General features: G+C 41.1%; 1 protein-coding gene across 2 annotated transcripts in view; it reads right to left on the reverse strand.

Annotated features, from left to right (window-relative positions):
- Positions 1 to 604: 604 nt before the first annotated feature.
- LOC133409669 (protein kinase C and casein kinase substrate in neurons protein 1-like) overlaps positions 605 to 22376 on the reverse strand; it is a 46004-nt gene continuing 24232 nt past the window's right edge. For both annotated transcript variants that reach the window (XM_061690015.1, XM_061690005.1), the window contains exons 2-10: positions 19293 to 19422; positions 9723 to 9879; positions 9400 to 9635; positions 8690 to 8845; positions 8307 to 8482; positions 5504 to 5624; positions 5302 to 5408; positions 5007 to 5203; positions 605 to 3294 (exon numbers count right to left, since the gene is read on the reverse strand). In XM_061690015.1, coding sequence (XP_061545999.1) covers positions 3185 to 3294; positions 5007 to 5203; positions 5302 to 5408; positions 5504 to 5624; positions 8307 to 8482; positions 8690 to 8845; positions 9400 to 9635; positions 9723 to 9879; positions 19293 to 19352 — 1320 coding nt within the window. In that variant the 5' untranslated portion in view covers positions 19353 to 19422 and the 3' untranslated portion in view covers positions 605 to 3184. The remainder of the gene's footprint in view (positions 3295 to 5006; positions 5204 to 5301; positions 5409 to 5503; positions 5625 to 8306; positions 8483 to 8689; positions 8846 to 9399; positions 9636 to 9722; positions 9880 to 19292; positions 19423 to 22376) is intronic.

Here is a 22376-nt window from a genome sequence, read left to right on the forward strand (position 1 = left end):
TTATAAATGCATTTCAGTAATAACAGAGTAAAGTTATATGCATATTACCTGTTTTACTATTTCCCACTGCTAACTCAGTGTCCGGTGGCGATAGTTTGTTTACAACAGCTGCTGCTGCTGCTGCTAAAGTGGGTTGATCAAGCCAGCTACGACTCCTGTCTTTCGCGTCTTCCATCAACAATAATCTGAGGAGTGAAGATGTTACTGTCGGAGGTCGAAAGGGAAGACTGACCTCGTTTGTCGACCCACCGTCGTTTCCCTGGTGCTTATGGCAAGTCTTCTTAACATTTAACTGCTAGACTGCATATTTGGCGGAGATATCCGTAATTCAGTTTTGTCGAGTCAATAAGAACATTTAAGATATCCGTAACCATAATTATACTTTCCCTATCCATAACTAGCATTTCAGGTATCAGCAATGTCATTTCGTCTAAGACAAAAGTGTCACTTTTGCCATTCATGTGTATGGGGTTTGTCATTACAGAAATCTACAATTCAGTTGCAATAACTCCTATGTGAATTCCGGATATCTGCGACGGCAATGTAGCTATCTCTAACTCAACTTTGAAATACATATCTACAATTTCATTCTGACTAGTCATAATTCCAGTTCAATATTTTTTATTTCCCTATTTCTATATGTTAAATATATAATATAAAAATACATCATACAACCATGCATTTGATCTGTTCTTGATCTCATTTCTCTTTTCTGGAAATTAGTCCATTACACACACATATACAGCATAGACACACAGGCAGCCTAAGAAATAAATAAAATAAAAACAACACAGACGACACATTTTCAAACAAACTTGTTTCCCTTTCAAACCAATATCGCAATATTGACATCATCACAACAAATTTGATTGGGGCTTTTCATCACTATCGTCATTTTTGTCTGTGATCATAATCATCTTTATGCATATTTAAATGAACGTCTTGTTACTTCAAGATGAACAGGCACTACACCAGTTAGGAGATAAAAGTACATCACTAACTATGAACCTACATCACCTAGACTGCTATTATAGGGTTTCCACAACATGTGCTGCAGTCCCCTGTGTGCATAAGGAAGAGATCAACATTTAAAAAAAAAAAAAAGCATTTACACTTACACATTTTTACAGCCTCAACAAGGTTAGGTTTCGTTTTCAATTCAACACAGTCGCACAGTTACAATATAATCTTTAAATTACATCTTCATATACAAATTTGACAGTTTGGGGTTTAACGCTTTTATGATACACTTACCATCGCCATGAAATTCATACGATATGGAGTCTACTACCTAATGTTTTCCATTGCTGTTATTTGAATGAAACACATTTACATATATAACACTACATTTTGTCTTCGTAGTGAATCACTTGGCATTTTTTAAACTTTTTTTTTTTTTTTTTACACAATGCATAAATACTGGATGGTGTCTTCCTCAAAATGGCAATGTAACCAGATACTTTTTGTGTCTTATTCCTGTTGTTGTTGGATCTGTCGTGTATGTGTGTGTTGTGTGCATGTGCATGTGCATGGGACATGGATGATACAAGAAGTCCTTTTGGCTTTGCTGGACAACTTTACTCGTAAGACACAACTTGTGAGCTGGTGATGTGTTTCTCCTCACTTGTGACACCTGAAACTATCAAATCCTGCTCCATGCAGAGCTCAACACATCTGACAGTTGGTCCAAAACGCCAGCACTTCTAAAAGGGTATCTTGCATATAATAACCATCCTGACAAATTTTGGAGTAACCCATCACATGATAACACACAAATCAATTTTATGACTGCAAACATTTGTATGATTTACACTTCTAAAAAGTAAGATGAAAATCAGCCCATAATACACTGCTAGCATCGTACATGCAGTGCATTAATGGTGACAAGAGTATTCCCTGTGTCGTTGCCAGTGCTGTGAAGAAAAATGAAGCTCTGGTGGAGTGTGAGGCAGCTACAAGTTGATCTTGTCTAGTCACATGATATGTGAGGTTATTGCATGGAGGGAAAACACAGTTGATGGTAGTGGGTCGTTCTTTGGCGCAGCATAGAAACGGGCCACATAACTAGTGGGGGCTTTTCTGACAGTCAAGTACTGTGTTTTCCGTTGGACAGCATGGCGCCTTCATGTCTGAACACTAGTACATTCAAGGGGCTTGGTCTTCACACAGCAGTCTGGAGCTCAACATGCTTCCATCGACCCCTTTCTGGTAGAAACATGCTGGCATAGGCATTGTTCAAAACCGCGCTTATACTGCAGTACTCATTGCAAAAGGATGCGCTCATCCGGCTTTGCTTCATCATTGAAAGTAGATTTTAGTAGACATTGGTTGGAATGAAAGCTGCTGCAGAAACATGTCTCTTTTCAATGGATTGCATGACACCAAAACAAACATCAAGCATATTGTCAGCAAGCTTCCTCACATGAGAACAGATGCATGCGATGCTTTAAAAGTGACTTCTGCATTTGTAGTTTTAGCATTGCATCAGGTTGTGGCCCTAACAAGGCTGTAGGATCCAGGGAATGTGAGTTGTTGCATAGCGCATGCTGCTATGCACACCCAGAAACAGTTAAACACATACAGGAACATGACACAGAAGGATAAAGAGGTTGGACCGGAGCACGAAAAAAAAAGGATATTCTTTGTGGTACTTTTAACATGACACAGCATTCCTGAAGTAAGAATAATGACTGACCACACACACACACACACAAAAAAATAATAATAATAAAAAAATAGCTTCACAAAAATGGCATCATACTGTATATACACAATGCAGGTTAGAGAAGCTTGCTTTTGTCAGATGGGTATAACTGATTATATTCAGCTTCCATTTGCACCACAGACTGCAAGAGAGTTTAAATAAGCTGCATTGTTTGTTATATACAGCTACACAGAGAAGCCATTTGCGCCTGTCAAGGAAGTATATAGTTTAGTGTGTATATACTGGCATAACTGCCATTCTTGTTTTGAATTGTGTAAGTCCACCCACCCCAAAATCTGGATAAAATATATTATACTGATATATTGTCTGTTAGGTTACTAAGTTTTGATGACTGCTTCACGCATCTGTTGGTGTCACTTGTAAGTGTTGCTCTTAGGTCTCTGGCTATGTGCGGTGCAATTTGACGGTGCTGTTCAAGCTGCCTCCAGGAGCACGTCTTTTCTTTGTCCACCCATTGGCCTAGATTGGCTCAACGTAATTGGCTGGGTACAGTCCCTCTCGCCCGGTGTCCAAGCGACCTCGACACCAGCCTTGTTCGTCTTCATCCTCAGTCTTGGTCAGCTCATCGCCTGTCAAGTCATAAGCAGCACTCTTTCACCAACATGCAGGACTGAGTCAGATGGTAAAAATGAACTGAAAATGAGTTTTTCCTTCTATATGTAATCCATGTTATTATTATTATTTTCAAAGGTTATTGCAAAAAAAAAAAAAAAAAAAAAAAAAAAAAGAAACTACTACTCTTATTAAGGTTGTGCCCGTATACTGGTAACGATGTTACCAGTATACGTTTGATGAACCATGACAGTTTTGTTTTTTTTAAATTAAAGCTCGCTTGTTAAAAGTCTGGCTCGCTTGCAGTAAATTGTCATGTTTGAGCATTAACATAATATTTCAAACACATTTATTTCAGTGGGCAAATATGTTTAAAACAAATCTAGCTTTTTTTTTTAACTAATTATGTTGTATATAACTTTCAACAATACAAATAAATGCTTGTCTTTTTATTTATAACTACCTGTTTTATTTTTGTTTGTCCACTGTTGCCCCAAGAGAAAGCAGGCCAATCATCGAGAGAGATACAAAAATCTCCCTGTATGTATTTTAATATTGGGCTCAAAAATATCAATTTACTTTTCACTTTTTTTTTTTTTTTTTTTTTTTTTTTTTTTTTTTACTTATGTACATTTATAAGTGTATACTTTTGTACTTTTACTGAAGGGAGTTGCTTCAGCACTTTTACTTTTACCAGAGTAGTTTTTGCAGTAGTAGTAGTATCAGTAGACCCCTACTTTTACTTAAGTATTGAATAACAGTACTTTTGACACCTCTATTCCGAAAAGATTTTCCTCTTTTGCTTCGTTTCGATCCATTAGTATTTAACTGTTTACAACTGGGATTCTCAAACTTTGGGTCCAGCTAGGTACACCTTACAGTGGAGACATTTTTAAAGGAACCCCTCATAATTTTAACAACAATTAAACATTTCTTTTCCAGGAAATAAATAGCCCAACAATAAAATCATAGCTGAAATAATATAAATAACAATTGTCACTGTTTCCCCCTTTGTTTTATTGCAAAGCAATGCAGTCAATCAATCAACTTTTATTAAGCAGACTCAATCAATTAGAAAACACATACAAGAAAAGTACATCTGGAAAATCTTTATATATATATATATATATATATATATATATAATATTTTTTTTTAATCAGTTTTTACTTGATTCCCTTACAAGAAACAAAACGATTCTAAGAAATTTCAACTGCACTGGCCAGTATGAAGGTATTTATTTCACTGTCGCACTGGATGAATTTTTGGCTAAAAGGTTACTGAATCGATTTCCAGCCACTGAATCATTTCAGATCGTATCGGTAAAACGAATCGTTAAACTCCTAAAAAAGTCTGACATTAATAAATAAAGGTCACATAATTAAAGCTCCGCGCTCCAACTTGAATCGGAAAGATGTCGTGTTGTGGTAATTTTCGATTTAATGCCGACATCTCGGGTGACATTGTAAACGAGCGAACGTTCTCCCTGCAACATCGTGGCGATGGAACCTTTGATGACGGGACGTTTGCTGACTGGGCTGTGTACCTGTAGATCTAGTTATTAGTTTTCCTTGTGCCCATTGTTGACAAATGAGTCACTTCCTTGAGTGGAATGGACTTTAAAATGCAGTTGAAGGCAATGTAGGGACTTTCTGACTACCTCTGTCTTATAAACAACAATAAAAGTGTAGTTGCACAAAGCTATCTTTAAATGTTGTCGCTGGTGTTTACCTGCTTTGAAAGAGAGTTCATCTTGCTCTTGGCCGTCATAGTCATAGAGAGCTCGCACACGAACGCCTTTCCCAGTGGTGGAATCCTCTTCGAATGAGTTTCCGTTTCCACCATTTTCATTGCCAGAGTATGCAGCAGGCTGCTCATCATCAGACCACTCCGTTGAGTATGCTTGGTTCTTATCATAGCTGCTCACGCTAGAGAAACAGAGAATATACATGGTAACGTGAATGCGTCATGTATGTAATGATGTCATTAAAAAATATTAGTTGTTTTCAAAGTCAAAGGAACTAACCTGCTCCGGTCACCAGGGGGAGCCACATGGTCAGTGCTAGGAGTGGGAGGAGCTCCGTCTGGCTTCTTCTTCTTTGGAGGAGCACTTGCCTGGTCTGGGTTGTACTCCTGCTCAAAACAAGTAATAATAAAAATCAGTACATTAATTAGGGGTTGCTTTCTGACATTCCTCATGCCAAACCTATTGACGTTTGAGGTCTTACTTCAAAGGCGGGCCAGTTCATGTGCATGCCAGGCCCATGGTTGTTGCTGAACCACTTCAGATCCTCTTGTGTGTTCGCTGACAGGATCGTACGTTCCAGTTCTCTGTATAGTGTGGCATAGCTGAGGAGGGAAAATCCACACAAATTGACATGAAGAATCCACCAGAAGACGATTGACGATGCTGTTCAGTTTGGCAACGGAACCAACAGTGTAGTTCAAGTACTGAGCTGAGAGCACTCTGATGTAAAGGTCATTACAATGCTAAACTGAAGCTTTAATTTTTCCTGAATTTAAACAGCTTTATCCATGAATCCTTCCATCTTCTTCCACTTATCTGAATGGTTGTGAGGCCAGAAGCCTTAGCAGGGAAGCCCAGACTTCCCTCTCCTTCCAGTCCCTTCGTACAGCTTTTTCACAGGGTTCCGAGGCATTGTCAGGCTAGCCGAGAGAAATAGTCTCTTTGACGTGCCTTGGGGCCTCTTCCTGGTGGAATGTGCCCAGAACACAGCACCAGGGAGGTGTCCACGAGGCATCCAAACCAGATGTGCGAACCATCTCATCTGGCTCTTCTCGATATGGAAGAGCAATAGCTTCTCGCCCTATCTCAAACAAAAATCCCAGAAATCCTGCAGGGGGAAACTAATTTTGGCCAGTTGTATCTGTGATCTCGTTCTTTCGGTCATGACCCACAGCTCGTGACCATAAGTGAGGGTGGTAACGTAGATCAACCAGTAAATCGAGAGCTTTGCCTTCAGGCTCAGCTTCTTCTTTACCATGACAGACCGATGCAGTCATTGCAGATGCTTCACCACTCTTCAGCACCCCCTCCAAAGACTCCAAAAAGGGTGGGTACTCTGTGCTGTTTTTTGGTGCATAGACACAGACAACAGTAGGACCTTTACGTCACTTCGAAGGCGGAGGGAGGCTACCCTCTTGTCCACTGGGCTGAACGCCAACATACAGGCACTCAGTCGGGGGCAATAAACCCACACCCGCTGAGCGCTCTCACCATGGGCAAATCCAAAGTGGAAGAGAATCCAGCCTCTCTCAGGAGGACTTGTTCTGGAGCTGAAGCCTTGCGTCCTGGTGAGTCCGATTATATCTAGCCACAAATTCTTGACTTTACACACCAGCTCCTTCCCTGCCATCCCGAAAGTCAGTTTTTGTAGTTGGGATCGCACCATCAAGATCCTTGCATTTGGCCACCACCCAGCTCACATTGTACCCGAAACCCCTTGGCCCTTGCCACCGGTGGTGCGCATAAGGGAGGTGGGATCCAGGGGGACTTCTTGGGCGGTGAAGGTCTGGCCACCATGTGCTCACCATCAAGCCCCACCTTCAGGCCTGGCTCCAGAAGGTGACTCACTTCCTTGCATGGTAAACCTTCATCATTGTAATAGAGGGTCATTGAGGGTTCTGAGCGGTCCTTTGTGTGGTCCTTCACCTAGAACTTGTTTGGCTTGGGTGACCCTACCAGGGCCATAGAGCCCGCTGCAATTTAGCTGCTAGGATCATTGGGGCACACAAACACCCCAACCACGAAAAGATGACTGCTGCTGAGGTTGCTACTGTTTTATCATAACAGTTGAACACCTGAAAATACAAGATGACCTGCTTTTCAGTAGTACTTCAGTTTTTCCTACATTGAAATGCATGTATTATGTAAGCGTTATTTCATCATCTTAATGGCATATTCTACGTATTTATTGTACTGAGTCACAGGTGACTTAAAGCACTTTTATGAGTAACTCAATTGTGATTTTCAGTGGGTATTGAGTAAGCTGAGCCCATAATGCAAGAACAACAGTATATAATGATGGTAGGCGACAGCCTGTAGATGGTTTTGTTGTTTTTTTTAAAAAACGAGAGAAGTGTATTTGACTTAATTTTCCTACAAAATACAAAGCAATTATACTCTTGTACAAACTGAAATCTTGAAAATGAATTATAAAGAATTTGATGGACGGAAACCATTAGACAACGACAATCTTCCAAATGGGATTTAATAATGGATGAACACCAATTATATCAGGATTAGCATCGCTTCCTAATGGCTCAAGGCTCAGTTTTACCTTGCGGCATGACGTGTTCAATTTATCAGTTAATTAATAAGTGAGCATGAAATGATAAAAATACACATTTCAATTGAGATAAATCCTTCTATCCCGAATTACATGAACCCAAATATTTCTTTGAAATGCAACTTTTCTCAGTATGAGATTCTTTAATACAGTATCAAACTATTAATTTGAGATGGTTTTTGAATCATGGTTAAGTTTCCAGTGACACTTAAATCGTCAACCATCACTTTTGATCAGAGCTTTATCACACTTTTGGGGGATATTGTCCTATATGTATTAAAAAATAGTAATAATAATTTTAAATGATAAGATCACTGAGGAAGCTGTTGTCAATATCCAGCATACTTTTTGTTTGTGACTTTCGTTTAAAGGTTAATAACCAAAACTGACTCTGCAAAAAAAAAAAAAAAAAAACAACAAATTAAATGATACATGTACAAGTTATGCAATCGCTAAACTACTGTGCAGAATAAAAATACACACGGAATGTGAATAATAGGCTGAATTCATGGAAGTCCAAGAAAAGACTCAAATGAGGAAAGTGGGTGCTAATTTCTATCCCTGCACACCACAGTTTGCGACAACCTACTTACTGTATAATATCACAGTGGAAGAAAAGAGGACTTGTTTCAGCCTACTGCAGGTCAAAGATATTTTGGGAGATGCAGTGATGATTAGGCCTCTGCATAAGTTTTGTTTTCACAGTTTTGGTGTGGCTGACCTTTGGTTCTCTGTGAGGTTGAGGTGGCGTTTGATGTCCAGCAAGGCCTCCTTCAGGAAAGTCAGCCTCCTCACCTCATGTTGCTGGCACTGGTCAAACACCTGCTCCATGCTCTCCATGTAGGGCGGTGCACACTTGTTCAGCTCCTCCAGAGACTTCTCATACTTTTCTTTAGCCTGAGAGAAATTCAAACTATTACCTCACATGCAAACATCTGTGGAAAATAAGAAATCCAGCATATAGCGATTGTACTGAAAGTATGCAGACATTCAACCATTCATTATTTGTTTGTATGAAAGTAATGATAAGAACACCTTTATTGATCTACAAAACAAAAAGATGATGACAGGATGACAGCTATGTGTTTCCTGTCTTTTCCCTACTTTGTGCACATCCTGTTTGCATTTGTCCACTTTCTCATGGAGCTTCTTCTGTTGGTCCGGTGTGACAGAAGCCTCAGTCTTGCCGTTGGCCTCTCGAGCGGCAGCAAGCTTCTCCTCCTTGCAAGCCATGTGGTAAGCTTTCTTCGCCGTCTCCATCTGCGTGTCCAAACACAGGCTTTCTCAATATCACGCACACAATTTGACATCAAAACAGGATGCAGCAACCATATAAATATGATCATAAACTCACATTCAGAAGTTCAGAATCACATACCGCTTTTATTGACTCTTATATATGTTGATGTGTGTCAAATTAAATGAAGAACAGTCAATTGTGTCTGATCTGGATGTGCTGAAATGAGAGGCGACAAGCTTACAACAACTGCACTCTCCAATGAGATTAGTGTGGATGTTGCCATAGTCGAAGTTCTATCAGAACTCACCGGGAGAGCAAAACAAGTAACTAAACACGTATGGTGATTGAAATGATGATTTCATTTCAATCACCATACGTGATTGAAATGACGTATACAAGCACATCCCAAGCTAGCATTATGCAGTGTACTCGTATACTTCTTCCTAATGCATGTAATACATGTGATTCAAAGAGTTTCTTCCTTTTCTTCTTCAGGGGAATTCATAAGTCAAAGTAACAGAAACAATCTTATCTGTAAGGTAAAGTTGCACATTCCAATAAAATATTCTCTCACCTCCTTGAGTTTTTTTGCCCAGGGTTTCTGAGCCTTCTTAAATCCTTCCTCTGCCTCCTTTGCCTCTTTGAAGCCTCCAATCATTTGCTTGTGATAGGCCTCCTTCTGCCAGTTCTTCACTTTCTCCACATCCTCATTCACCAGGTTGTTCTTGACGTCTTGGTGCAGCTCGCTTACCTTCTCCGCCTCGGTCATTACAGCCAACCAGGCCCTCTCCACAGAGCCATACTGGGGCCCTGACGCCAGGTGGAAGTCCCACGATCATAATTTAGATTAAATGTGTCAGTTTAACCATGTCAACTTATTGTTTGATGGAACTCAACCTTTCTCAATGAGCTGTCTCCATCTCTTGGACCAGGCGGTCAGCTGATCCCCGTAAGCTTTTTCTATCTTGGCCCGTTCCTGCAGGCAGCCCATGAGGTCATTGCACAGTCGATGGCCATCATCAAATCTCTTGACAGCACGTTTGTAGTTCCCCACCTGGGAACACAAGACCAACAAGATTTGTCACATGCGCTACCAACCAAACATGACCTATGACCATACTCCACCTGTAAGACTCATTAAGATTCATTATTAAGTATTGTATATAAATTAAAAGGTTTCAAAACCTACTCAACAGGTGAACAGCTAAGGAATACACTTCCTACGCTGCACATCAATAGACCTGGGTTGCCTATTTAACTGTTGTGCTAATGTCTGCTGCACCTTGCGTTATCTGCAACAAAGATCACAAGATAAAGAGCACCCCAGGCACCTACTTTCAGCCAGCATCAAAGGATTAACTCTGCATGATTTTTGCTTTTAGAAACACTTATTTTGAAAGGATGATGGAAATAAGTGAAAAGGAGAAGAATATATCCACTGGAAGTTACTGTTACATGTCCAAGTTAGTCAGTGTTTCAGTGTCATGATAGAAAGGATTACCAGTAGTCATCTGGACCACTGCTCAGGGGCGTGAGCCTCAGTCAAGCCGTGTTTAGCGCTTTACATCTATTGTTCCGAAATTGATTGTGGAGGTACCATAGTACAGGGCTGGACTGGGACTCATTTTCAGCCCTGGAGTTTGGTTTCGTTTGGGCTCAGACCAGCCCACTTCACAACATTTTAATGAAGACGTATAATTTTATTTCACCCTTCTTCGTGTATCAATCTAAAATATCTTACCATGTCCTCCCACATCGATGTTCAGATTGTATTTGATCTCAAATCAGAATTACGACTGAAGATCACGATTAGTGTTTATCTGAACAAGTATGAGAACATACAGTAAACAGTTAAAATGTACAGTGCTTGAGAAATTTATTAGACCACCCATCCTATCTGTCAGTGGTGCCACAGTTGTCTTGAAAACGTAATTAAGTAACTTAGTTACTTTACTAATTACTTGGTTTAAAAAGTAACTGAGATTACAACTCACTTTTTAGTTACTTTCAGCAGCTGCCAAGTGGCAATAATATCACTTATTTACAGTACGAAAAGAGCATTAGCTAAACTGTACACAATACTTGGTAAAACACGCCACACAACTTACAGAATGACGTTAACGTGAACCAATACCTTAAATATTCGTACGTAGTTACATTAAATGACCTACTTAGTGCAGACCTGACGTGCCAAATAAGTACTTAAATGTAAATTAGCACATCATTCTCAAGTACATTTCTCTACAAACTCTGACATAAATACAGGGTGGGGAGGTTTACTTTAAAAATGTATTCCGATAGAGTTGCAAGTTATCTGTTCATAAAATGTAGTTAGTAGCGTAATCCAACCACCATAATTCAGTATTAATGTAACTTACTTTCAATAACTTTTGCATTTCTCCAATACCAAATATGAACATAAATTAAATATCAAGTCAACTTTATATATTTTATGTTTCTCAGGTGCTATTAATGTTTAATATGCAGTTTTGGAGGAAGCCAGACCACCCACAATAAAAAAAACTGTAAGGCAGACGTACTAAGCAATTATCATGCTGCAGATACGGCCAATTGTGCTCATTTTGTGTGCATTCAAGAGTTTGAGAGCTCATCGCTTTTCCTGATTCCTTCCACCGTCACACGCACGCGCACGCACGCAGGCACACCCAAACACACCCAAACACACACCCTCCTCGCACCATCGTAATTTTGATACGTTGACAACGGCAAACAAACCTTTTTTGTTCCTGGGGACAAGTTAGCAGCTGTTTAACTACTAGCTGTGCGTGTTTGATGGACGGGAGGAGCAGGATTTACGTGAGTGAAGTCAGCGGCCTGAGTTAAACCAGCCTGTGTGGAGTTTGCATTTTCTCCCCGTGCCTGTGTGGGCTTTCTCCGGGTACTCCGGTTTCCTCCCACATCCCAAAAACATGCATGCGAGGTTGAGTGAAGACTAAATTGCCTGTAGGTGTGAATGTGTGTGTGAAAGGTTGTTTGTTTCTAATGTGCACTGCGATTGGATGGTGACCATTTCAGGGTGTACCCCGCCTGTCTCCCAAAGATAGCTGGGATAGGCTCCAGCACGCCCGCAAGCCGTGTGAGGATAAGCGGTATGGGAATTGGATGAATAGTATCATCGAATTGCAGGTAGCAATTGTTGCACTTTATAACGATACAGACATATTGTACTATCGCAGACAAAGTATGTCTGTAATAGTAGTAGCATAAATATAAATATTTATCAACCATTCAACTTAGCCAGTGGTTCTCAAACATTTGACAGCAAGTTCCATCTAAAAAAAAATACAACACATTGCTCTCCAGTGGGTCTTAGTGTTCATCAAAAATGGGACAGAGGTTTTATTCATAAAGGTATAGCTGTATTTATTATTGTAAGCCACTGCAACTTTCTGCACAGTTCACACATTAACACTGTGCTTGAATACAGGAAAGCAAAAATTTACTGAACCTTCTGTAGTCGATTAACGCGCCTGCGCGTCCAGATCACATAACTGCTTTGTGATGATGCAAGATGCAGCCGCGCTGTCTCCGTTTCAACTTGTGGTGTAAGTGCAGACTTTAAACCAGGGGTGTCAAACTCATTTTAGTTCGTGGGCCACATTTACCCCAATTAGATCTCAAGAGGGCCGGTAATATTCTATATGTAATATGTAATATTCAATGTCTTAAAACATTTCAACAGGCCTTCACAAGTGCATCAATGTCATTTAAATGTTGTCAGTGTACCCTCTAGTGGACACAATTAGCAACAAAAGTTACTTTTATTGAAAAATAGAAATGAATGAGGGGCCACAGTGGTCGACTGGTTAGAGCGTCAGCCTCACAGTTCTGAAGACGGGTGTTCAATCCCCGGACCCGCCTGTGTGGAGTTTGCATGTTCTCTCCGTGCCTGTGTGGGTTTTCTCCGGGCACGCCGGTTTCCTCCCACATCCCAAAAACATGCATTCATTGGAGACTCTAAATTGCCCGTAGGTGTGAATGTGAGTGCGAATGGTTGTTTGTTTGTATGTGCCCTGCGATTGGCTGGCAACCAGTTCAGGGTGTACCCTGCCTCCTGCCCGATGACAGCTGGGAGTGATGTCTTGGTGACAATTTTGACGATGAAGCAGACTGAAATGCAAACGCTGCCTCCTGGTGGACAAACAGGAGGGGCACACCATGGAAGTGTCAATCCTGTGACGTGGCCCTCTGCATTGTGGCGGACAGGAACTGTGGCACAACTAATTTGGGTGTAAAAGCAACTGAGGAATCGCCTGCATTTCACTGTAAATATTTTTGCTTTTTGATTAAAAAAAGTTTGTAAATGTACTAATTATATTTGAATTATAAGCGGTACAGAAAATGGATGGGTGTTATAAAAATGCTTCGTGGTTACCCACACACATGATGTTATCGTGAAAATTGTCCTGATAAAATTTTTTACTTTTTCCTACTCGGACTACGTTTTTTTTTTTTGTGATTTTGGGTCCAAACTCCAAAGTGTTACTATACTATGTCAAAATAATGGGATGTGGGAGGAAACCAGAGCGCCCAGAGAAAACAAACACAGGTAGAGGGAGAACATGCAAACTCCACACAGGTGAGGCCGGATTTGAACCCAGGTCCTCAGAACTGGGAGGCGGATGTGCTAACCAGTCGTCCACCATGCCACATCTATTATACCATATAATATATAATAATCGTGACATTATGTCACGATTACTTTCAGTTTCAGGAGCCTATCCCAGCTATCATCGGGCAGGAGGCGGGGCACACCCTGAACTGGTTGCCAGCCAATCGCAGGAGTATGAAGTATATTATTTGAATGTTTTTGTCATGTTATTTGATCCTGAACTGCTCCAGATGAAGTACATGGTACAGTTAGAATTTGAACCCTTATTGCCATTGCACAGTGTAACATTGCATTTTTGTATAGTATTAATGGTTTCTATAATTGCTGCGTGATAGTGGTGACAAGTCCCCAATGTAAGACCCAGGGACCAATTGCATGGCCCAACACTGATCACACCATCATATCATTCTACAGCTTGCATTTATATTCATAGATGACACCTTAAGAAGGAGTTCCTTAAAAAAAAGCAGGGGCAGTCGGTGTGGCTCCACCTCCTGAGCGCCTGTAGGTGTGTGTGAGCTCATGTAGCATGATGGAAGAGGGGAGGGGGTGAGTGGCTCGTGCCTTTGCATGTGTAGTTATGCAATGGCATGAGCTTGTGTTAGTGTGCTTGCATGAGTGTGAGTGTGCGCACACTAATCCCCCTAAGAGATGTTTATAGCAGGTGGACAGATTGGAAGGGATAGATGACAGAAAAGAGGCAGAAATGCATAGAGGTCACAGACTCTGTGTGTGTGTGTGTGCGCGCGTGTGTGTGTGCATGTGTGCGTGAGCGTGTCTGTGTGTGTGCGCGTGCATGGATGTGTGTGTTCACATAAAATGCATAAAACCACATCCAGGACTCATGATGAGGCAGTGTAATGTGTTTGCTGGCACTGCACTGTGACTGGCTCTGCCATGATCATGCATGTGCAGTTAAAGAGCTGCAGGAGGCTGTGAAGCAGGTGTGTGTGTGTTCCCTCAACAACGACACACAGACACACTCTTTCTACTTAGAAATCATGAGAACGTCGTTTTGCACCACAAGGTAATTTGGGGTGCGTTACTCGTCTACAGATGGAACAAGTTGTACGCATGGTGGGAGGCCTCCTCACAATCATGATGACTGAGGCTCTTTGTGCCACTGTAGCTGCGTGCCATGAGACAAAGAAGACTCTGTAGAGACCGAATTCATTAACACTAGTTTGAGGGGTTTTAAAGTGATTTTGCTCTCTTACGCACACAATGCATCTTCGTACGCATAGGCCTTGTTGGGATTTATATAATGTCTAAACAACTTGTGATATTCTTTCGAAGTTCAGTCAAAATCAGTGAGTTATTATTGAAAGATGTTTTGTTCTTTTAAAAAATTAAATTAAGTTGAATTTAAATTAAATTAATTTGTCCATGGCTGCATGGCGGAGGAGTGGTTAGCAAATCTGCAGGTTTAGAGTTTGAATTTTAGCTTTAGCCTTCCTGTTGTGGGGTTCTCATTGTGCTTGTGTGTGTTTTCTCTGAGTCATTCAGCTTACTCCCACAGTCCAAAAACATGTATGTTAGGTCAATTGAAGACTACATTTCCCATACATGTATGTTGTTTTAGTGCAAAGAGCCGTGTCAGCAAAGCAGAACACCCGAGCTTACACAACGACCTCTCCGAGTTGAAGTTTGTTTTGTCAGTCGGTGGAGGAGCAAGGCCAGGAGGCAAACCACAGTGTCCCAGACATACCTGCTCAACCTACTTAGAGCACAGGAAGAGTCTGTGTAGTTGAAAGTCCAAAAGGCTTTGGGAGAAACCACGCTTGAACTTAGTACCAGCAGCAGACTGCAGATGGGCCCAACTGTATGAGAATCGAACATCCACTCTGAAAGGAGATGCAACTCAGAAGATCAAGAACGTGGTTGAAGTCGTGTACCAGGCATGACACAACACCTTTGGCATGAAAAAAGGCAAGACTGTCAAGCCCAGCACAAGACAGCAGCAGATCAAAGAGCTGTGAGGAAAATTAGAGGCACTCAAAAAAGGTGGAAGGAAGCAAGTGAAGAGGAGAGAGCGGCCATTGATGATTGATGAGGTCAGAGATGTGGTAACAGCTAATCTAGCTTCGGAGAACTGAGACAACCTCGAAGAAGCAGAGGGAGAAGTGCCGAAAGAGGAAAGCCGTTTGCAACAATTCAAAAGCCATGACATGTGCAAAGGAGGAAATAGAAGAGAGCGTGATGGCCACACACGGAGACCTCTTCAGAGGTCTTCCTCTGGGTGAATTTCCTTTCAAATTGACAATGCTCATGCCACACCTCCCTTTTATGTCTGTGAATAGCAACGTGACAAGATTTCCCAAAAACGACAGTCTGTAAAAAGCTAAAAAAAAAAAAAAAAATAAAAAAAAAAATAAAAAGATGAAACCTGGACTCTGGACTCTCGTTGAGTGCTGCTTTGTGCGAAAACAGCGACATTTTACAAGACTCTACCAGTTCAAAGAGGTTTCCCTGCTGGACGTAGAGGGGAAAATATTATGGTTTGTCATCATCATTTGGCTAACAACATACATGCTCGCCACTGAGTTAATTGATCCAAGTGTCCAAAAAAGGAGGAGTACCGGCATATTGCATGCAGCAGTGATCAGCCAGCTCATCAACGACGCCAAGAGAAAAATGTAAGACATACTCTGTCATTTGGCTGGAACTTGCCAAAACCTACCCAAGTATCACACACCTCTTAATCTGAAGGACATGGGAACATAACCGAGTTCCATCAGAGGTAGTGGTGTTTGTGATGTTGCATATGAATGCGCTGCAAGATGAGGGTCACCTTTGGAGCGTCACCTCCAAATGGCAGAGGCTTTGAGAAGGGCACCGTCGCAGGATACAAAACTTCCATGGCCCTGTTTATAGTGGCTATAAATCTGTTGCTGCAGACAGGAGCCCCAAAAGAAAACAACGGCATGAGACAACCTGCCTGTCGAGACGGTGATGACTCCATCAATCCAGGGCACCCAGTGGATCCTGAATGCACTGGAAAAGATGGCGACCTGGTCACACCTGCGGTTCAAACTGTAAAAGTCAAGCAGCCTTAGTAATATCTTGAAGGGGACACTAACAGGAACCATCTTTAGCATCCAACACGCTACGATCCCAGCAGGATCCGATGCCTAGGAAGGCTAGGCACAGCTCCCTAGATCAATGGGAATCTCACCAAACACCAAAGCCCTGCTAAACACCAGGCTCAAGCCAATCGAGCAAAGCCAACTACTCAGAAGGTTTAGACTCTGGTACTTTCAGTATGAAATCGTACCTCGGCTGCATTGGCCCTTCCTACCTTACCATTTTCCCATGTCCCATTTGGAAGAAATGGAAAGACTGTGCAGCAAGCTTTTGTATAAATGGCTGGGAGTCCCCTCATCCTTGGTCACAGCTTGTAGCGAAGTATCTCTGAAATTTACTTTGTCAAATGTGAGTGTAATGGTTGTTTGTAACTTATGACCAGTCTAGGGTGTACCGCTTCTCCCAAAGTAAACTGGGATAGGCTCAAGCTCACCCGCGACCTATTGGGAACAAGCTGTATAGGAAATCCATGCATGCAATGGGAACAAAGAAGAGGGAACCAAAAAAAAAAAAAAAAAATTTTAAAATATCTTGAAAACAAAATAAGGTAAAATATGCTAAATTAAACTAGACATTGTCTATTAAAGTTCATGATCACTTAATTGGCCCATTTGAACACAACCTTAGTGATTCAGCAATTTTTCACATTAACATAAAAGATTTCAAGTCAAGAAGAAGAGGAAGTTCTGCATTAGTTTCTGCATCTTAAGCTACCTTACAAACCTACCGATGGGGCTGAACAATTTTTCTTTGAGAAAACACTTTCACAGAATTGTTGTTATCCTTTTATTGTCGAAGATGACAAGCATGTAGCTCTGAATTCTTTCATGCTTATTTTTATCTGAAATGTGTGGCATCACATTTAGTGTATATTCCCCTGCAGGAGCTGATGCCCCGCCACAAAATGGCTGCCAATCCAGGCATACATCTCACAGCCTAACAGGTGTGGCTGCTTTAGCCAACTGATTAAAGTAGGCCTGGGAGAGTGGAGAACAGACAGAACAAAGGAGCAGAGACACAGTGAGGAAGGAACTGAGAAGAGCTGGAGAAGATGAAGAGGAGGCAATCACTTGATGTGAAGGAAAGCTTTTTTTGAATTCTGAGAAAAGACTTGTTGGAACCTTTCTATTTTTATGGACACATGTGGATCCTTGATTATTTTTGTTGTAAAATGCTGCTTGACTTTTACAGTTTTAACCGCAGGTGTGACCAGGTCGCCATCTTTTCCAGTGCATTCAGGATCCACTGTGTTTTGTTTTGGCCAACCAGTGGAACTGAAAGAAAATAAAGTTTTATTTTGTTATACATTTTGCCTCAATGGATTCATTGTGGCCTGGTTTACCTCTCGTGATATCACACATGAAACATTTCATCCATCCATCTATTTTCGAGATAGCTTGTCTTTGGATCACGAGTGAGCAAGAGACTATCCTATCTTACTTCAGGGGAGAGGAGGGGTACACCCTGGACAGCCAATCGCAGGGCACATATAGACAAACAACCATTCACACTCTCACATCCGCACCAATTCAGAGTCTACAATTAACCTACCATGCATGTTTTTGGAATGTGGCAGGAAGCCAGAGGAACCAGGAGAAAACCCACTCAAGCACAAGGACAAAATGCAAAATTCACTCTGGAAGGCCTGAGCCGAGATTAAAACCTCGCACCTCTAAACTGCGGGCCAGACGTCCTAAGCACTAGGTCAAAACAAATTTGCTGTAATTTGTTTTGTTTTGTTTTGTTATTAACAAAGACCTCACAAATTGGAAGATTTAGAATTTTTAGAATGACGGAGTCATGCATATACAATTGTACCCCAATTCCAAAGAAATTGGGTCACTGTAAAATGCGAATAAAAGCAGAATATGATGACATGCTAACCTATATAGAGATTAAAACCTATATTCAATTGAATACACCACAACAACAAGATATTTAATGTTAATGCTCACAAATCCCACGTTTTTTTTTTTTAAATCCCACTCAATCCTGCTCACTGTCACTCCCACAGAGATTGATCCCAATCCAAAGTGAGCAATGGTTATCTTGATGCTCAAGGGAAATGTTCAAGTATCTATTTGATTAAACTTACAATAAAATATAACTGCATCATGTTTTTCACTCCCGTCATGGTTTCCACTCCCATTAACTCCCATCTCATGATTTCCATTCCCATCAATTCCCGGTGACTTTGTTATCACAATTCCCGCTCCCTTCCGTTCCCGATGACCTTCGCTCCCGCTTCCTTCCCAATCATGTGTTTGATTCACTCCCATGGGATTCCTGAAAAATGTCAGCCTCTAGTCCAGACCTGTCTTCCATCGAAGATGTGTGGCACACAATGAAGTGCAAAACACAACAACGGAGACCCTGGATTGTTGCACAACTGAGGTTGTACGTCAAACAAGAATGGGAAAGAATTTAACCTACAAAGCTTCAATAATTCGTGTCCTCAGTTCCCATATGCCGATTGAGTACTGTTAAAAGGAAATGATGTAACACAGTGCTAAACATGCCTCTGCCCCAGTTTCTTTGGAACATTTTTCAGGCATCAAATTGAAAATGAGTGAATATTTACAAAAACCATCAGTTTGAAAATTAAATATCTTGTCTTTGTAGTGTATTCAACAGAAAATTAGTTGAAAAGGATTTGCAAATCATTGTATTCAGTTTTTATTTGTTTTACACAATGTAGAAACTTAATTGGAATTAGGGTTTGTAGTAGGTGGCAGCTTGTCTGTTTATACCTCCCAGAAGCTGTCCATGGTGTCGTCAGCACCTGCACTTTCATCGTAGGAGCCAGACATTTCTGTGGATCTTGCAATGCTCTTCCTCAACCAAACCTGTGCTCTGCAGCCGCGCTTGGTTTCTTGTACACTGGAAGAAGAGGAAGAACATAGATGACTACACAACATACAAGAAGTTCCTGTATGACTATTATTGCACAAAAATAACTAAGCAGGCCTTGCGGTACAATGTGGCAATTACTCAAATGAACTGTTTCAGCGAGACGTTCATAATAGTGACATAAAAATAGCTTGCTCAACCACGCATGCAGTTTCCCTGCCCCAAGGAATGAGAATCTCATACTGGCATGTCCCAGAAAAGACTGACTGCCATCACACATACATGATACTGAATCCATCCACTCTGCAAGCCCTGACCCATTATGTGGACACCTTACATACAAATTTGCCACTATTCATATATTTCTTGAAACAGAGTACAGTAGGTTCTGTTTGTATTACAGGTGAACGTGGAATACAATATATTGTCAAAAGTATTCACTTTCCTGCCTTGACTCAAATATACTCAAGTAACATCTCTTTTCTAATTCATAATTTAATTACGATGTCGGTCCACAATTTGCAACCATACAGCTTCAACTCATCTGGAAAGGCTTTGCACTAAGTTTAGGAGTGTGTTTTGGGGGAATTTTTGACGACATTTCCAGAAGCACATTTGTGGGGTCACATGCTGATCTCTTGTGCAAAATGATCTCATATTAAACCCTAGGGATTAAGAATGGGATGCCACTTAAATTCAGAAGTGATTCAAGGCAGGTGAGCGAATACGTCTGGCAATACAGTATAGTGTATCTCTAACTTAATGTGGTTTCTATATTACCAGCATGTGCAAGAAGTTAAGTTGTAATTAAAGCCAAATCAATGTCACTTCCTTGACTGATGCTTTCAACTCTCAGTTCTTCATTGCACTGGCTGTGATGCAATATGTTCTTTATAATGATGCTTGGTTGACAGGATTCCGACACTGATTATTATTTTCCTTGTAATTAAAAGTGGTTTGTTTTTCAGCCTTACATTGTTGGGGATTTCATCCATCCATTTTCTGAGCCGCTTATCTTCACAAGGGTCGTGGGAGTGGTGGACCCTATCGCAGCTAACTTCGGGCAGGAGGTGGGGTACACCCTGAACCGGTTGCCAGTCAATCGCAGGGCACATAGAAACAAACAATCATTCACACTCACATTCACACCGAGGGGCAATTTAGAGTATTCAATTAACCTACCACGCACGTTTTTAGGATGTGGGAGGAAACCGGAGTGCCCGGAGAAAACCCACGCAGGCACGGGGAGAAAATGCAAACTCCACACAAGCAGGGCCGGGATTTAAACCCCGGTCCTCAGAACTGTGAGGCAGACACTCTAATCAGTCGTCCACCGTGTCGCTAGGGATTTCATAAAAAAAATAATCATAGTTGTTTATATATAACAGGTTACTTGCATTCACATCTCAAGCTGAGAGTTAGCTTAACATGTTCGATTTTTTGTGACGAACAGATTGAGTCATGAGTGCATTTTAGCTCAGGTTTTCTGCATCACGCGGAACATCTTGTTCAAATATAGTCAGTGCCCGCCATGGTGCATCCTCATTCACCTGCAAATGTGAATTTATTATTGCAGCAATTTTCCACATAGGGCTGTGTGCTATGGACAAAATGTTACATCCCGATATAAGTAATTCTATATCCCAATATAGAATTTTTCCATAAAATTATACAAAATTATTTTTCTCAATTTGCTTAGAAAGAATTAATTAATACAACATAAATAAAAACACAATAAACACAACTATGCAGTGGATCAATCACAAAAATATAACACATGGTAGTACAACCAGTTCTCAAGGAATGTACAGTGTTTTTTTAATGAATTGTACTGGGATGTACAATGTTTTTTATGTCCGTGCTTCTCTCGCAGTGCTGTAAATTAGTATTTGCGGGAGATGTAAACATGCTAACACACATCACCAGCAATGATGTGCGAATGCTGTTTATTGATTATACCTATGCCTTCAATACAATCTCCCCCCATAACCTGGTCACAAAACTGAATTGCCAGGGCCTCAACATGCATCTGTGCAGATGGATCCATGTCTTCCTCACTGACAGACCATAAACTGTTCACAAGGGAAATCATATCTCCACATCAATCACGCTGAACACAGGCACACTGCAGGGTTGGGGGCTGAGCCCCCTCTTATTCTCCCGCTATACCAGCGATTTCCAACCTTTATGGAGCCAAGGCACATATTTTACCATTGAAAAATCTCACGCCACACCAACAAACAAAAATGTCACAAAAAGTGGATACATTCATTACTGTATGTACTTCCTGCCATCTAACAGAAGAGCGTTTATTTGTTCTGTCTGTCACTTTGCCTGACTGGCATGAATTGATGAATAAAGATACATTATTTCTTAGAAATAAATAATTTTTTGAGCAATTAAGTAAAAGTTTATACTTCCCACGGCACACCTGAAGAGCGCTCACGGCACACTAATGTGCCCCGGCACACTGGTTGGGAATCACTGCTCTATATAAAGGACTGTAGACCCTCACATGAGACAAACACTATCATCAAGTTTGCTGACGACACCATTGTTGAAGGAAGAATCACAAGCAACAGTGAGTTGGTCTAAAGAGCAGAGGTGGAGAAACTGGTGAAATGGAGCCAAGACAACAATCTCATCCCAAATGCAGTGAAGGCGAATAAAATTATGGTTGACTTCAGGAAGAAAAAGCCCATTCCTCACTGGCCCTTCAATATTGACGGGGTCGAAGTCCGTACAGATATTTAATATTTGGAAGTCCACGTCAGCCATGACACAAAGTGGTCCATCAATACAACAGTGATGGCTAATAAAGGACTCCAGCAGCTCCACTTCCTAAGGTGCTTGAGGAAAGCACAGCTCCCAAAACAACAGTTGGTGAACTTTTACAGACATACTGTAGAATCCATCATTACCTACTGCATCACAGTAACGTACGAAGTCTCTCCAACGTCTCATAAAAACCACAGAGAAGCTCA

This window comes from Phycodurus eques, chromosome 1 (assembly GCF_024500275.1).
Source record: "Phycodurus eques isolate BA_2022a chromosome 1, UOR_Pequ_1.1, whole genome shotgun sequence".
NCBI lineage: Eukaryota > Metazoa > Chordata > Actinopteri > Syngnathiformes > Syngnathidae > Phycodurus > Phycodurus eques.